The following is a 16,204-nucleotide window of genomic DNA, read 5'->3' as shown; positions in this document are numbered from 1 at the left end:
CGCCCCAAGGTTCCGAGCGCGGACGAGCCCCGCGGCGCCTCCCCTCGCTCCGCTCCCTGTGGCGCGGCGCCGAGCCCGTAGATGGCGCCTCTCGCCCCCCGCCCTGATTGACAACCGCTCCCCCCGTCTTTGTCCCTGCCAGCCAATCAGAACTCGGAGCGCTCCGGCCTGTGGGAGGGGCCTCGCGGCTCTCCCCGCGGAGGGCGGGAGCACTGCCCTGATTGTCGTCCCTGCCCGCCAACAGAAGCGGAGCGCCGCGTCGATTGCCAGGGCCGCCCTCCAATGGGGAGGAGCGGGCTGCCAGCCGCTGCTCGGGACGGACGGGCCGAGGGTGGGACCTTGCCGCTTGTTGTCGTCCGGTGCCTGAGGAGGAGATCGGCCGTTCGTTCGCTCATCGTCACCGGGAGACTCCCAGGTCTCGCTCAACCGCTCGCTCCGTCCCGAGCACTCGGGGACATGTCGAGGTGGGCGGAGGCCCGGTGGGCCGGAGCCAGACGGCGGACGGCGGCCGAGGCACACTCGCCCTCCTCCAGCTTTCCCCGGAGACGCTTCTTTTTGCAAACGTTCCGAGCGTGAAGGAGTTGTCACGGCGAGGAGGCCCCGCTGGGACAGAGAGCAGAAAACGCCGGTAAGACCGCTCCCATCGCCGCCCCCCAGGACCCGTACCCCCCGCCTTTTCCGCGGACTGCATTTCCCAGCGTGCACCGTGGCGGTGCGCGGGGCAGCAGCCGCGCTTCGGCCGCGCGGGACATGCCGGGAGCCGTAGGCTCAGCGGGCCGTGCCCCGTTATTGCGCGGGGCATGCCGGGAGCTGTAGGCCTCTAGGCGCAGGGCGTGCCGGGAGCCGTAGGCCTCAGCGGTCCCCGCGGGGCATGCCGGGACGGCGTCTCCGCTTCCCGCCCCGCGGGGCCTGTCACCTTCAGGGCGGCCCGGGGCAGCTGGGCTCGGGCCTGCCTCCGGCCGTGTCCTGCAAGAAGAACCGTGCCCGGGAAGGGCCTGTGCTGGCTGCCAGCGCCTCAGGGCTGTGCTGCAGGCCCCGGGCAGCGCCTGGTTCTGTCTGTGTTTTTCCAGTTGTGGTGTCTGTGGCGGCTCCTTTTGAATCCCGCTGCGCCTCTGGCTCCTCCCCCGTCCTCCCCATCTCCCCGTCCTTCTCCTCCCCATCTCCCCGTCCTTCTCCTCCTCATCTCCCCGTCCTTCTCCTCCCCATCTCCCCGTCCTTCTCCTCCCTGTCCCCCCGTCCTTCTCCCCCCCATCCTTCTCCTCCCCGTCCTTCTCCCCGTCTCCGGTGTTCCCACTCCACCCCTGCCAACGCTGCCACCCTCTGGTCAGGTAACTCGGGGGTGTCAGCGGTGCTTCCTCCCCAGACCAGACCCCACCAGCCATGGTGGTCACCATCCTCAAGAGGAGACTGTGGCCCATGTTCACAGCCTGACTTACTGCACCCCAAACTCTTCCTTTCCCTTTCTCCTTTATCGATGCTGAGCCCCTAAGGTCATCTCTTACCCATTCCTGGCTCTGCTCAGCTGCTTTCATGTTGGGTGTTTTCCTTGCATCCTGCTGAGCTTTGGCTCCTCAAGGCCCCAACTTGGCCTTTGTTGCCTGATCTGCTGTGGTCAGCAGCAAGCTGGCACATCGCAGCTTCTGCCCAGAGCTCTTGATTTTGTGGTGCCCACTTCCATGTCCTGCTCTTGGGTCCTACCAAGGCCAGGCTGTGGGCAGAGGGGCTGGAAAGTGAGCTGTGGATAAGGCCCTGGGGGGTTGGTGGCAGCAGCTGGAGAGGAGCCAGCGTGTGCCCAGCTGGCCAAGAAGGCCACCAGCAGCCTGGCCTGGAGCCAGCCCCAGGGTGGGCAGCAGGAGCAGGGCAGGGATGGTGCCCCTGGGCTGGTGGCACTGGCAAGGCCACCCCTTGAGTGCTGGGCTCAGCTTTGAGCCCCTGACTCCAAGAAGAACCTTGATGGGCTGGAGGTGCCCAGAGAAGGGCAAGGGAGCTGGGGAAGGGTCTGGAGAAGAGGAAGGGTCTGGAGAACTTGTAAGGAGCAGCTCAGGGACCTGTGGATGTGGAACCTGGAGCAAAGGAGGCTGAGGGGAGACCTAGTGGCTCTCTGCAAGTCCCTGAGAGGAGGCTGCAGCCAGGTGTGGCTCTCAGCCTGTCCCCATAGCAGGGGTGCTCCATCCCTCTGATCATCTCTGTGGCCTCCTCTGGACCTGCTCCATGACCTTTGTGTTGGTCCCACCGGAGCAGAGCGGAAGGGCAGAATCCCCTCCCTTGAGCTGCTGACTGACGCAGCCCAGGACGTGCTGGGGTTTTCCAAAGCTCCAAGAGGAAAATTCCAGCCCCAAAAGCACTGGGGGCCTCGGGAAGGAGGAGAGGAGCTTGGTGCCCTCCCCAGGGTACCCTGGTCCCCACCTGCAGGGTGTCCTTCCTCAGCAGGATCCACTTTGCCGCAGCCGTCGTGCTGGGAGCCGCCGCGGGAGCCGGGAGCATGAAGCTGCTGGAGAACTCCAGCTTTGAAGCCATCAACTCCCAGCTGACAGTGGAGACAGGAGATGCTCACATCATTGGGAGGTAAGGCAGGAGAGAGGCTGGAGGGAGGAGAGGCTAGAAGGAGCAGAAGCTAGAGGAGAGGATGGAGGGAGGCTGGAGAGAAACTGGAGGCAGAAGGGGCCAAGGAGAAACTGGAAGAGAAGGTGGAGGGAGGAGAGGCCAGGGAGAGACTGGAGGAGGAGAGGAGGGAAGAGAGGCTGGAAGGAGGAAAGGCCAGGGAGAGAGTGGAGAAGAAGCTAGAGGAGAGGTGAAGGAGAAGTTGGAGGAGAAGGTGGAGGAAGGAGAGGGTGGAGGGGAGGGAGGATGGAGAGAAACAGGAGAAGCCAAGGAGAGGCTGGAAGAGAAGGTGGGGGGAAAAAGGCCAAAGAGAGGCTGGAGGAGAGGTCAGAGGGAGGAGAGGCTGGGGAAAAGGTGTTGGGGTGGTTTTGATGGGCCTGAAGAGCCTTTTTGGGCTTGGTGCTGGTTTGGGACACGTTGGGGTGGCCCTGATGTGTCCCTCAGGATCGAGAGCTACTCCTGCAAGATGGCTGGGGATGACAAGCACATGTTCAAGCAGTTCTGCCAGGAGGGACAACCCCACGTCCTGGAGGCCCTGTCACCTCCTCAGACCACGGGGATCAGCCCCAGCAGGTACCACAGCCTTGTCTATGTCCCCTGCACCATGGAGAGCAGGGGGGGGATAGGATCTGGGGACTCCTCAACGGTGGGTGACATAATTTCTGAAGTTCTGGGCTGGCTTCTCTGCTTCTTCATGGAGCTGTTGAGGTTGAAAGAGAAGCTCCTGGAGTCCAACCATGGACCCAGCCCTGCCAGTGCACCACCAAACCATTGCCCTCTGCTTTGAAAGCCCTCCAGGGCTGGGGACTCCACCACTGCCCTGGGCAGCCTGGACAAGCTTCAAGAGGCAGAAATTGTTCCTCATGCCCAACCTCAGCCTCCCCTGGGGCAACCTGAGGCTGCTTCTTCTTGCTCCAGCCCTTGGCACAAGAGCTCTCAGCTCCCCCTGGCTGCAGCCTCCTCTCAGGGACTTGCAGAGAGCCACAAGGTCTCCCCTCAGCCTCCTTTGCTGCAGGCTCCACACCCCCAGCTCCCTCAGCTGCTCCTCACCCTGCTCCCTTGCCCTTCTCTGGACACCTCCAGCCCCTCAAGGTCCATCTTGGAATTAGGGCCTCAAAGCTGAGCCCAGCACTCCAGGAGTGGCCTCCCCAGCCCAGGGGCACCATCCCTGCCCTGCTGCTGCTGCCCAGCCTGGGGCTGCTCCTGGCCAGGCTGCTGGTGGCCTTCTTGGCCAGCTGGGCACTCTCTGGCTCCTCTCCAGCTGCTGCCACCAACCCCCCAGGGCCTTTCCCAGCAGGGCAGCTACCTGGTGGCTGCTGTTTGGTGGTGGCCATGCTGGTGACACCTCTCACCTCCCTGTTGTGTCCTGTAGGCTCAGCAAGAGCCAGGGTGGGGACGAGGAGGGTCCCCTCAGCGACAAGTGCAGCCGCAAGACCCTCTTCTACCTGATCGCGACCCTCAACGAGTCCTTCCGCCCCGACTACGACTTCAGCGCCGCCAAGAGCCACGAGTTCAGCAGGGAGCCCAGCCTCAACTGGGTGGGTGGCCCAAGCCCCCTCAGCTCAGGCAGCAGGGGCTGCTCCACCATCCTGGGGAACCCAGCCCAGAACCCTTCCCTTGCTCCCTCCTCCGCCTTGGGATGAGGCAAATCCTCCCCAGCAAGAGCTTTGTGGGATGGTTCCTCCAGGAGGAGGTTTCTGGGCTGTCCATTTCTCCAGCCATGCTGGCTGGCTGTATTCTGACCATCAGGGTCCAGCCAGGCTGTTCTAGTCCAGGAGGATATGGACCAGAAAATGCCCTCCCTGACCAGGGAACTTTGCAGAGAGGCTTCCAAGAAGCCACCAGACTCTGCACTGGGAGAGGCTTGGGTGGTGTGTGCCCCAAACATCTCAGAATCCCACAACTCTGGTGTGGTGGGGTAGGAAGGCAGCTCTGGGGCTCCCCCAGGGCAGCCCCCTGCTCCAGCAGGGGCACCCCCAGCAGGTGCCCAGCATCCCAATGCCCAGCTGCCTTTGGAAGCTCTCCACACAAGGAGACTCCACAGCCTCTCTGGGCAGCCTGCTCCAGGGCTCAGAAGCCTCCAAGCCAAGAGCTTGCTCCTGAGGGAACCTCCTGGCTTCCAGTTTGTGCCTGCTGCCCCCTGGCCTGTCCCTGGCCACCACTGGCAGGAGGCTGGCCCCAGCCTCTTGTCCCCCACCCTGCAGATGCTGAGAAGATTCCCTCTGAGTCTTCTCCTGCCCAGGCTCAGCAGCCCCAGCTCCCTCACTCTTCCCTCCTCAGAGTCTTCTCAGCAGCTTCCCAGCCTCCAGTGGCCTCTGTGCAGCAGTTCCCAGTCTGTGAGCTGGGGAGCCCAGCCCTGGCCCCAGTTGTGCAGCTATGTGCTGAGCAGGGCAGAGCAGAGGGGCAGGAGAACCTCCCTTGTCCTGCTGGCCACACTCTGCTGCATGTCCCCAGGGGACCCTTGGCCTCCTTGGCCACCTTGCTGGCTGATGGGGACCTTGTTCCCCCCCAGCACTCCCAGTTCCTTCCCAGCAGCTCCCCCTCTCCCCTGGACTGGGGTAGGGGTTGTTGCCCTCTCCCCAGGGGCAAAAGGAGCAGCAGCAGATCCTGAGGTGCTGGTGGGTCCCTGCAGGTGGTGAATGCTGTCAACTGCAGCCTCTTCTCTGCCGTCCGGGAGGATTTCAAGGCCCTGAAGCCACTCCTGTGGGATGCAGTGGACGAGGAGATCTGTCTCTCAGAGTGTGACATCTACAGGTAACCTTCTGGCCACTTGCTGGCCACCTAAAGGTGACATTTTGTGGGGTGGCTGTGAGGACCCACCTGGAGCAGGGCACTTGGCTGGCTCCCAGCTTCCTGCCCACGGAGATGCTCTTTTGTTGCTGTCCCATCCCACACAACCCTTGGAGAACCCTTGGAGATCTCCTGCCCAAGTAGCTGCTGGGCTCTCATCCTCCTAAAGCCACCTAGGGGGCATGGCATGGTTCCTGTCACCTGACAGCTGGTCCAAGTAGCCACCCAGCTCTTGAACACACCAGCTCATGGTGGCTCTGAGCTCACCCAGCTTCTCCAACATCTGACTGGTGGTCAGGCATTGGAGCCAGCTGCCCAGGGTGGTGGTGGAGCCACCGTCCCTGGAGGCGTTCAGGAACATGTGGACATGGTAGGCACTTGGAGACATGGTTTAGTGGGCATGGTGGTGTGGGGTTGATGGTTGGGACTCGATGATACTAAAGGCCTTTTCCAAGCCTCGTGGTTTGATGGCTGTGCTGGTGTTGGGTTGATGGTTGTGCTTGATGATACTGAGTCTTTTCCACCTTTAATGATGCCATGATTCTAACTGGGCCAGGAGCAGGGCTGGCACTGGGAGCAGAACCTGCCAGGGTGTCCCTCATGCTTCCCCCTCTCGCTGTTGCAGCTACAACCCCGACCTGGACTCGGACCCTTTTGGGGAGGACGGCAGCCTCTGGTCCTTCAACTACTTCTTCTACAACAAGAGGCTGAAGAGGATCGTCTTCTTCACCTGCCGCTCCATCAGGTCAGGCCCCAAGTCACCCTAGGCCACTCTCTAGCAGAGGAGGAACCTTTGGCCACCAGCAGCCCCCGCGCCCCGCGGGGCGGGTCTGTGTCCTGGGGCGCCCTGGCCGAGGCCGGGAGCTGCGCCGGAGCCCGGTCTCCTGCCGAGGCAGCCACGGAGGAGCCGAGGTCCCCGCGGCGCCCGGCTGCTTGGCGGGGGGCAGCGAGGCCCGGGGGGCCCTGCCCGCGGCCAGCCCCTCTTCCCTCTTCCCCCCAGCGGCTTCGCCTACACCCGGCCCGAGGGCGGCCAGGAGCTGGACATGGACCTGGGCGAGGAGGACGGTGAGAAGAAGGGGGACGGCGGCGACGCCGAGAGCGGCGGCATCGAGGAGGACAGGTCAGGGCTCCCTGTGCTTACCTTCAGGCTGGGCCCCCCAGCTGTCCCCTCCCCCTTCCCCCACGCTGGGATTTGGGAATTCTGGGACTTCCTGCCCCTCCCAGGGCGCCCCCAGCCCACCTCCTGCCCCCGGCGGGTACCACCCGGTGACGTCAGGCTCCTTGCTTGCAGGCTGCGAGTTCTCTGCATCTGACCGTGCCCAGCAGCTCCCAGGTGCCAGCAGGAACCCCCTGGCTCCTTCTGCCGTGTTCCCCCCCCCCGCCAAGGCAGCCCCCAGCCCCACATTTGCCTCCCCCCGGCCACCGCCGCCTGGCTCAGCCCCACACTGACACTGGAGGACCTTCCCAGTACCCAGAACTGGTATGGACTGGAAGCAGCTGTGGCCTCCTGGCCCTACTGAGGACATGGCCGTGGCCAAGCTGTTGTCCCCATTGGGGGGGGTGTGGGTCTTGGCCAGCCCTTCAGGACCCCCCTCCCCAGAACTCCTGCTGCACTTTCTGGCTGCACTGACCCCTCAGACTCCTGCTGGGCTCCACAGCTCCCAGTTCCTTACTGGTGGAGACCCAGCCAGCGCCGTCCCCCTGTCCTCTGGCTCCGTCCGTCTGTCAGGCGAGGGGGGACACACCCAGCTGCCTACCCCCTGAGCCTTCCCCCCCCCAGAGAAGAGCTGCTGCTGCCAGGGGGTCGCTTTGCTCCTGCCCCTCCTCCCCTGCACTGGTTTCCTCCCTCGTTTTGAGGGGTTTGGTTGGGTTTTGGTAGCCTTTTACTGGTGGCACCAGCAGCCTGCACTGGTCCCATGCTGGGGGGCCCACTGGGGGTGAATATGGGCCTGGTGGGGAGAGGAGGGGGATCAGCTTGCACACGCTCCCCCCACCCCCCAGGGTTTCCTGAGTTTGCTCTTGAACCACAAATGGCTTTTGGCAGGTTTGGGGGGACCCCAAGTGCCCCCCTGCACACCAAGGCTCCCAGAATTTTGGGGGGTATCAAGTATCTCCCCTCCCTACCCAGAATTTCAGGGCTACCAAGTGCCCCCTGTCCCCATCCTAAGTTTTGGGGTGTGCCAAGTCCCCCCTGGCTCCCCCTCCAGGCACACAGAATTTTGGGGGTCAAGTCCCCTCTCCCCATTTTTTGGGGGGCTTACCAAATCCCCCCTCCCCACCCAGGCACCCAAAGTTTTGGGGGGTACCAAGTGCCCCCTTAGGTGCCAGAGCAGGTGAGGGGCCTCAGCTGAGCACGCACAAATGAGGGGCAACATCCAACCTGCCCCCTCCCCACCTCCAAATAAGCCCACCCCTTGGGGGAGCTTCCTCTGCACCCCTCTTCTGCCTGGGGGGGGTTCCCACTGGTAGGGGCCAGTTTGGTGGGGTGGGGTTGGGGAAGGTGCCCCATGGCTGGAGAGGCTGCTTCCCTGGGGTTGAGAAGCTCCAGAGGGTGCTGGGGGGTGTCCCTGTCCCCTGGGGGTGCAGGGAGAGGACAGAGACCCCCCCCAACCGCCTCCCCACCCAGCACCAGCAGTGGTGGGGGCTGTCCTAGCACCGGTCCCACCTCCCAGATTCCTCCCAAAAGAGGGAAAATCGTTGGGTTCGAGTTGGACTTTTATCCCTCGAGACTCCTCAGCTCAGCCCCCCAGCCCGGGGGAGGGCTTTGCTCCAGCTAGCATGGGACCCCCAGACCAGGTTCTTGTGCCCCCCAGCCAGCCCCCTTTGCCCCCCCAGCAGGGAGGTTTTGCTCACAGCGCAGCATTGGACCCTCGCACCAATAAAGAGTTTCTGTCACCCGCCCCTCCTTCCCTTGGCGACACCGCACGGGGGGGCACCGGGACAACATGGGTAATAAGCCGGGGGCAGCACGGGGACCGGCCGGGTGTCAGCACCGGGTCCCTGCTCCTCACGGGGATCTTGTAAACCCTGAGGGCCAGCGTGACAGGGCACCGGGCAGCTCTCCGGTGAAGGAGCTGGGGGCTGCTCATCCCACCGAGGAACAGCAGAAGGGTTTCAGCGCCCGCGGGCTGTAGGGCTGACCGCTTTCTAGGAGGCATCCGTTGAAGGGCCGCGAAGACACGGCAGCACGGTAGCAAGGCTCCGCTGCGGCCCCCGCAGCCGCCGTACCCGAACCACGCGGCGCTGCCGCCCGCCGCTTCCCCAAGCCCTTTCCCCGGTAGGCCCGCCCCCCGGGCGGCTGTTTTGTACGTGATTGGCTCCTTGTCAGCGTGGCCCCGCCTGCGCAGAGCCCATTGGCTGCCATATCCGCCAATCGCCCTGCGGTTGCTAAGGGGCGGCGGCCCTGTGCGAGACGCCGGCCAAGATGGCGGCCGCGGCGGAGCAGGCTGCCATGGTGGAGCTGGTGGAGCTGCTGGCCCCGGCGGCGGGCGAAGCGGCCCGGGCGGGCGCGGCGGAGGCTGCGCTGGCGCTGTCCGGGGATGCGGCGGGGCGGCGGCTTCTGGCGGGGCGACCAGAGGCCCTCACGGCGCTGCTGGAGCTGGCGGCGGGGCCTTACCCCCCGGCCGGGCCCTGCCCGCCGGCCGCCCGCCACGCTCTGGGCTGCCTGGTGAACGTCTCGGCCGAGCCGGAGGCCCGAGAGCCGCTGCTGGCCGGGCTGCACGCCCTGCTGAATCTGCTGCCGGGGGGAGCTGCTTGCGGGGTGCTCGCCAACCTGTGCCGGGAGCGGGAAGCGGCCCGACGGGTGCTGCAGGGCCTGCGGGAGCGCGGTACCGGGATGGATCCGCTCCTGCAGGCCCTGGGGGAGCCCCAGCCGCCGCCGCAGCTCGGGCCGCTGCTCTGCAACCTCAGCCAGCTGCCCGAGGGACGCCGCGGGCTCCTCGACCGTTCGCGGTAGGACTCCGGGCTGGAGCTGGGGATCGTCTCTGGCCCGGTGGGACCGGCCCGCTGTGAGCGTTCCTGGCCCGCAGGTGCTCGGTGCAGCGGCTGCTGCCCTTCACGCAGTACCGGGACTCCGTGATCCATCGCCGGGGCATCGTGGGGGCCCTCAGGAACTGCTGCTTCCAGTACGGTGAGAGCCCACAGCGGGAAACCGGCACCCGGGAGCGGCTGCCCTCACTCGGCACTGCTGGGGCTGTCCCCAACCCACCGGTGCTGCTGGGAGTGACTGGGAGGGAGCCTTCTTCACGGCAGCCCCCGGGGGCCTGGGCTGTAGAGCAGTGACCAGAGCAGTGTTGGTGACAGCGTGGGAAAAGCCCTGGGGAGAGCAGCTGGAGGGCAGCCAGCTGTGCCCAGCAGCCTGGCCTGCAGCTGCCCCAGGCTGGGCAGCAGAGCAGGGCAGGGATGGTGCCCCTGGAGTGCTGGACTTAGCTTTAGGTCCCTGACTCCAAGAAGGACCTTGAAGGGCTGGAGGTGCCCAGAGAAGGGCAAGGGAGCTGGGGAAGGGTCTGGAGAACTTGTGAGGGGCAGGTGAGGTGGGGTGTGGAGCCTGCAGCAAAGGAGGCTGAGGGGAGACCTTGTGGCTCTCTGCAAGCCCCTGAGAGGAGACTGCAGCCAGGGGGGGCTGAGAGCTCTTGTGCCAAGTGTTGGGCCAAGAGGAAGCAGCCTCAGGTTGTCCCAAGGAAGGTTGAGGTTGGGCATGAGGAACAATTTCTGCTCCTTGAGGTTTGTGCAGGCCTGGCCCAGGCTGCCCAGGGCAGTGCTGGAGTCCCCATCCCTGGAGGGGTTTCCAGGCAATGGAGCTGAGGGCCATGGGCTGGGGGTGCCCTGGCAGTGCTGGGTCAGTGGTTGCTCAAAGATCTCTTCCAACCCATGGCATGATTCCACTTCTCTCTCCAGTTCCACTGGTGGGGGGGGCTGGGGGGCCAGGCTGGGCTTTGCCCCCAGTCTTGGCAACTCTTCTGACCCTGGGTTGTCCCCAGAGGACCACGAGTGGCTGCTGAGTGAGGAGGTTGACATCCTGCCCTTCCTGCTCCTGCCTCTAGCAGGCCCTGAGGAGTTTCCTGAGGAGGAGATGGAACGTAAGGAGGTGTCCCAGGGGGTGGGGGGTGGCAGGGGGCTGCTGGGTGCCACCTCCTCAGACTGCTTCTCTTCCAGGGCTTCCTGTGGATCTCCAGTACCTGCCCCAGGACAAACAGAGAGAGGAGGAACCAGACATCAGGAAGATGCTTCTAGAAGCCATCATGCTGGTGAGCCCTCAAGTCATGGTGGGGCCAGTGGTGAGGAGCTGGGTGTGGGATCTGGGGTGTAGCAAGGTGTCAGGGCTGCTCCAAACCCATACTGGGGCCAGGAGGTCCTCATGGAGAAGTGGTGTCCAGGTTGGGTGCTGCCTGCTGCTGTCCAGTGTCTTCATGAATCATCTGGAAGATGGAGCAGAGCCTGTTTGGAGGTGACCCCAAGCTGGTCCCTGACCAAGCCCAGGCAGTAGGCCCTGCAGAGGAACGATGAGCTGGAGGGCAGGAGCCCAGGTGGCACATGAGGCAGCAGCGTGGGCCTGTGGCAGGGGCACATCGAGTGTCAGCAGAGGGGAGGCTGCCCCCGCAGCGCTGGCTCCAGCACTGAGCTCCCCAGGGCGAGAGGGAGGAAAGCCCAGTGAAGGGCCCCCAGGGTGGCAGAGCTTCAGCAGGGTCTCTGCTCTGAGGACAGCCTGAGGGAGCTGAGCCTGCTCAGCCTGCAGAAGACTCTGGAGGAGCCCTGGAGGGAGTGGGAGGAGCTGGGCTCTTCCCCGTGGTGCCCAGGGCTGGGGCTGGAGCCCTTGGGCACAAAGCAGGGCGCTGGGGCTGCCCTGGCACAGGCTGCCCAGGGAAGTGATGTTGGAGTCTCCGTCCCTGGAGATCCTCAAAGCCCATCTGGACATGATCCTGGGTGGCCCCACTCAGGCACCAGGTGACCTCCAGGTGCCCCTTCCCTCCCCACCCAGCCCTGCTGTGTTGGGAAGAGACACCAAGCTGGCGTCCCCTGAGCTCCTTCCGGCCTCCTGAGGGCTGTGCCCCCTGCCCCACGCCGCCCCTCACCGCCTGGCTCTGTCCCCTTGCAGCTGACAGCCACCAAGGCCGGCCGCCGCGCCCTGAGGGACAGGGGCACCTACCCGGTGCTGCGGGAGCTGCACCGCTGGGAGCGGCACCCCGGGGTGCTGCTGGCCTGCCGCAAGCTCATCCAGGTGAGCGGCAGCCGCGGCCTGGGGGAGGAGCCTGGGGCCGGGGAGCTCTGCCCCTCCCTCACTGGGCTGTGGGCCTCTTGTTGGAGGGGTGGGGGTCACTGCTGGGGATGTGTCTGGATTGGGGGACAAGGAGATGTGGGGGTGGGGGCCGCCTCTGGGGGACGTGTGGGGGATGGGGGCCGCCTCTGGGGGACGTGTCTGAGTCCCTGTGTCCCGGCTGTAGGACAGGGGGTCAGGGAAATGCCTGGATGGGGATCCCAGCTGTGGGTGGGGGTCAGGGATGTGTCTGGATGGGGATCCCAGCTGTGGGTGGGGGTCAGGGATGTGTCTGGATGGGGATCCCAGCTGTGGGTCGGGGTCAGGGATGTGTCTGGATGGGGATCCCAGCTGTGGGTGGGGGGTCAGGGATGTGTCTGGATGGGGATCCCAGCTGTGGGTGGGGGTCAGGGATGTGTCTGGATGGGGATCCAGCTGTGGGTGGGGGTCAGGGATGTGTCTGGATGGGGATCCAGCTGTGGGTGGGGGTCAGGGATGTGTCTGGATGGGGATCCAGCTGTGGGTGGGGGTCAGGGATGTGTCTGGATGGGGATCCCAGCTGTGGGTGGGGGTCAGGGATGTGTCTGGATGGGGATCCAGCTGTGGGTGGGGGTCAGGGAAATGCCTGGATGGGGATCCCAGCTGTGGGTGGGGGTCAGGGATGTGTCTGGGTTGGGAGTCACCTCTTTGGGACATGCCTGGGTGGAGATGAGGGGTGGTTGGGTGTCCCCATTGTGTGGCAGGGTAGTGAGGAGGAGGAGAGTGGGGGTCACCCTTTTGCCACCCCTCCCTGTCACTAGGTGTTGATTGGGGATGAGCCTGGCCCTGGCATGGAGAACCTTCTGGAAGTGAAGATCCCTGAGGAGGTGGAGCAGGAGCTGCAGCGCCTGGACAGGGAAGAGGAGCAGCAGCAGGAAGGGGAGCAGGAGGAGCCCCCGCGGTGAGGAGCTGCCCTGCTCCATGTCACCCACAGACTGCCCCCACTGTCACCCCACGGCGGGGGGCAGCTGGGCCCCAAACCCACCACTGCTGCTGGGGGGCACCTTGTGATTTGGGGGGGGTGGTCCTGCAGGGCAGGGATTCCCCCTGACTTCCCAGGGGCTGGAATTCCCAGGGGCAGATGCCAGAGCTTCCCCCACCCCCATTCCCTACACCCTCCCAGCGTGGAGGTGCCACAGAAGTGCCTGGTCAAATAAAAGGGTTTCAGCCCAAAAGTGCTGGGGGGAACTGGGAGGATGGGGGGAGAAGGGATTGGAAACGTCTGGGGGTGCTGGGAGGGTCAGGAGGGAACTGAGGGGGATGCAAGGAGGGGGGTGCTAGGAGAGTCTGGTTTGGGACTGGGGGTGCTGGGAGAGAGCTGGGAGGGTCTTGGGGGGCACTGAGGGTGCTAGGAGGGGATTGGGAGGATCTGGGTTGGGGCTGGGAGTGCTGAAGGGAAACAGAGGGTTCTGGAGTGAAACTGGGAGGCTGTGGGGGGCTTCTCCGGAGGCTGTGGGGTGGTCCGTGGTGGGGGGCAAAAGGAGCAGGGGAGGGGGTGCCCCGGGCACTGCTGGGGCATGCAGGGGGGAGGCTGGGCCGCGGCCTCCCTGGGCTGCCCCGTGTGGAGCGCACCGCTGGGCGGCGGGGCAGGGACCAGGGGCTGGGGGCTCGCCCCCGCGATGCGCGAGGGCGGAGCGCGCCCGCGGGCCGCCACTGCCCGGCAGCGCGCATGCGCGCGAGGGGACGGGAGCTGCCGGAAGTGGGCGGCCCCGGTGGGCGTGGCCGCCGGAAATAGGCGTCTGTGGGGGCGGGGCCAGCACCCGGAAGCGGCGCCGGGGGGTGGGCGCTGAGCAGCTCTGGGCTCAGCGGCGGCCGCGGTGAGTGAGGCCGGCGGGGAGGGGAGCAGGGAGAGGCCTGAGGGGACAGCGGGACCTGAGCTGGGGTCGGGGCCGTGGGGCTGGCACCTCCCGGCCCGGACGGCAGCTGCCGGGGGGCGCTTCGGGGCCCAGAAGGGCTGGCGGTGGGGAGCGGATGGCGGCTCCTGTCCCCTTGGCGGCTGCCTGGGACATCCTTGCGAGCTCCCCGGGTCGCCCTTCACATCTCTGGGAGCTTCCCATGTCTTCCCGCTCACCCTTGGGAGCTCCCCGCGTCCTTCTTTCTACTCTTGAGAGCTCCCCGTGGCCTCTTCCCATTTCTGAGAGCTGCCTTTGCCCCCCCTTGGGAACTTCTCCTGCCCCTCTTCCCGCTTTTGGCAGTTCCCTGTGTCTCCCTTCCCTCTTTTCGGAGCTTCCCGTGTTGCCCTTCCCGCCCGTGGGAGCTGCTTGTGTCCCTTTCCCACCTTCGGGAGTTTCTCATGCCTCCCTTAGAAGCTTCCTTCCCACATCCTCCTTCCCGCCTTTGGGAGCTGTTCGTGCTCACCTTCCCCCTCATGGGAGCTCCCTGTGTCCCCCTTCCCGCCTTTGGGAGCTGCCTTTGCCTCTGCTGGGAGCTTTACCTGTTCCCTGGCCCACTTCTAGTAGGTCCTTGTGCCTTCCCACCCTTGGGAGCTGCCTCTGCTTCCCTTGGGAGCCTCTCATGCCCTCCTTCCTATCCTGGGCAGCTTCCCATGCTCCTTTCCCACCTTTGGGAGCTGCCTGTGTCCCCTTCTCATTTTGGGGAGATTCCCATGCGCCCCCCCCCCCCCCCCCCCCCATTCCTGATGGGAATAACTCTGTTGAGATCTCCTTCTCCACACTGGTGGTGAAGTTCTGGTGCCCATTCCTGGCCCCTGCCAGCACTGGGAAGCCAGGAATGCTGCAGCTGCCCCGGGGCAGTGAAACTCCCACCCTGGCTGGGGCTTTTCCAGAGGGAATTCAGGGCAGGATTTGCTTTTCCTTGGTCTTTTCTGTGACTCAATCCCAGCTCCATAACAGGCCAGAAAAGGTGGTGGTGCCACGGTGGAGCAGGTGTCCTGCTAGCCATGTGGGAATGACCTGGGACAAGCTCTCTGGGAGCTGCCTGGAGTGGAGAAGGTTCTGCAGGCAGCCCTGGGCTGGAAGCAGCAGGAAAATTCCTGAATGTGGGGTTTGGAATCCTGCTATCCCTAACCAATTGCTGTTGCCTGGGGGTGTGGAGGAGCTGCAGCCTTCCCGGGCCCTTGGCAGCAGCCGGCAGGGTCCTGGGTTTTGGGGCCAAGTATTTGGAGCACAGCCCTGGCTGCTGCTGAGAGCTGGCACTGGCTCAGCAGGCTGGGGGAGCCTGGGCAGGGGCTCCCGGGGGGGGCTGGGGGAGCCTGGGCAGGGGCTCCCGGGGGGGGCTGGGGGAGCCTGGGCAGGGGCTCCCACAGGGGCTGGGGGATCTAGGTCAGAGGGTCCAGGCTGGGTTTGGGAGGGGGGCTGGTGATTCCTGACCAGGCTGTGGGACTGTGGTTAGGGATTCCTCCACAGAGCTGGGGGGGGGCTTAGGAATTCCTGGCTGGGGTTTGGGTTAGGAGTTCTTGGCTCCATTCTGGGATCATGGCTAGGAATTCCTAGCTGGATTTTTGGGATCAGGGTCAGGAACTCCTGGTTGGATGTTGGGATGTGGGTTAGAGATCCCAGGCCAGGCTCTGGGATCAGGGTCAGGGACTCCTGGTTGGATGTTGGGATGTGGGTTAGAGATCCCAGGCCAGGCTCTGGGGTCAGGGTCAGGAACTCCTGGCTGGATGTTGGGATGTGGGTTAGAGATCCCAGGCCAGGCTCTGGGATCAGGGTCAGGGACTCCTGGTTGGATGTTGGGATGTGGGTTAGAGATCCCAGGCCAGGCTCTGGGGTCAGGGTCAGGGACTCCTGGTTGGATGTTGGGATGTGGGTTAGAGATCCCAGGCCAGGCTCTGGGGTCAGGGTCAGGAACTCCTGGCTGGATGTTGGGATGTGGGTTAGAGATCCCAGGCCAGGCTCTGGGGTCAGGGTCAGGAACTCCTGGCTGGATGTTGGGATGTGGGTTAGAGATCCCTGGCCAGGCTCTGGGGTCAGGGTCAGGGACTCCTGGCTGGATGTTGGGATGTGGGTTAGAGATCCCAGGCCAGGCTCTGGGGTCAGGGTCAGGAACTCCTGGCTGGATGTTGGGATGTGGGTTAGAGATCCCAGGCCAGGCTCTGGGATCAGGGTCAGGGACTCCTGGCTGGATGTTGGGATGTGGGTTAGAGATCCCAGGCCAGGCTCTGGGATCAGGGTCAGGGACTCCTGGCTGGATGTTGGGATGTGGGTTAGAGATCCCTGGCCAGGCTCTGGGATCAGGGTCAGGGACTCAAGGGGCGCAGCCAGGGGTGATGGTGTTCTTTCCCCCCCTGTTGTCCTGATGGCAAACCTCTCTCCCTGCCTGCAGGTGAGGAAGGGGAGGGCAGGAGCTGCCCCCTGCGGCTGCCCCGGGCCGGGCTCCATGGACGCGCGGCGCCCGCCGCCCGCCGCCCTGCGCCGCCCCTAGGCCTGCTCCGGCGCCTCCCCGCTTCCTGCCTCGGTTTTCCCGCCTGGACCCGAGCTTCCAGGAGCCTTCTCCTCGGGAAGGGAAGAGCAAAGAGTAAAGATAGGTTCCCCGGGGCTGGAGGAGGCCGCCGAGCGCCCG

General features: G+C 65.0%; 2 protein-coding genes across 4 annotated transcripts; both read left to right on the top strand.

Annotated features, from left to right (window-relative positions):
- Window positions 1-305: 305 nt before the first annotated feature.
- Window positions 306-8,309, top strand: MAF1 (MAF1 homolog, negative regulator of RNA polymerase III). Of its 3 annotated transcripts, none has more exons than XM_054167428.1 (8): window positions 306-628; window positions 2,431-2,565; window positions 3,046-3,174; window positions 3,974-4,139; window positions 5,234-5,355; window positions 6,017-6,136; window positions 6,392-6,511; window positions 6,683-8,309. In XM_054167428.1, exons 2-8 carry the CDS (start codon window positions 2,483-2,485, stop codon window positions 6,702-6,704), a joined length of 762 nt encoding a protein of 253 aa, XP_054023403.1. In that variant the 5' UTR covers window positions 306-628; window positions 2,431-2,482; the 3' UTR covers window positions 6,705-8,309. The 3 variants fall into 3 exon arrangements, with proteins under 3 accessions (XP_054023403.1, XP_054023401.1, XP_054023402.1); XM_054167426.1 differs by having other exon boundaries at window positions 2,428-2,565; XM_054167427.1 differs by having other exon boundaries at window positions 2,413-2,565.
- Window positions 8,310-8,707: 398 nt separating this feature from the next.
- HGH1 (HGH1 homolog) lies at window positions 8,708-12,765 on the top strand. The gene is made up of 6 exons (XM_054167307.1): window positions 8,708-9,342; window positions 9,420-9,520; window positions 10,371-10,469; window positions 10,546-10,637; window positions 11,486-11,608; window positions 12,445-12,765. The coding sequence occupies exons 1-6, from the start codon at window positions 8,816-8,818 to the stop codon at window positions 12,586-12,588; spliced, it is 1,086 nt and encodes a 361-aa protein (XP_054023282.1). The 5' UTR covers window positions 8,708-8,815; the 3' UTR covers window positions 12,589-12,765.
- The last annotated feature ends 3,439 nt before the right edge of the window (window positions 12,766-16,204 follow it).

The sequence above is a fragment of the Dryobates pubescens genome, chromosome 14 (genome assembly GCF_014839835.1).
Source record: "Dryobates pubescens isolate bDryPub1 chromosome 14, bDryPub1.pri, whole genome shotgun sequence".
NCBI classification, from domain to species: Eukaryota; Metazoa; Chordata; class Aves; order Piciformes; family Picidae; genus Dryobates; species Dryobates pubescens.
This window is presented reverse-complemented; position numbering and strand designations above follow the sequence as displayed.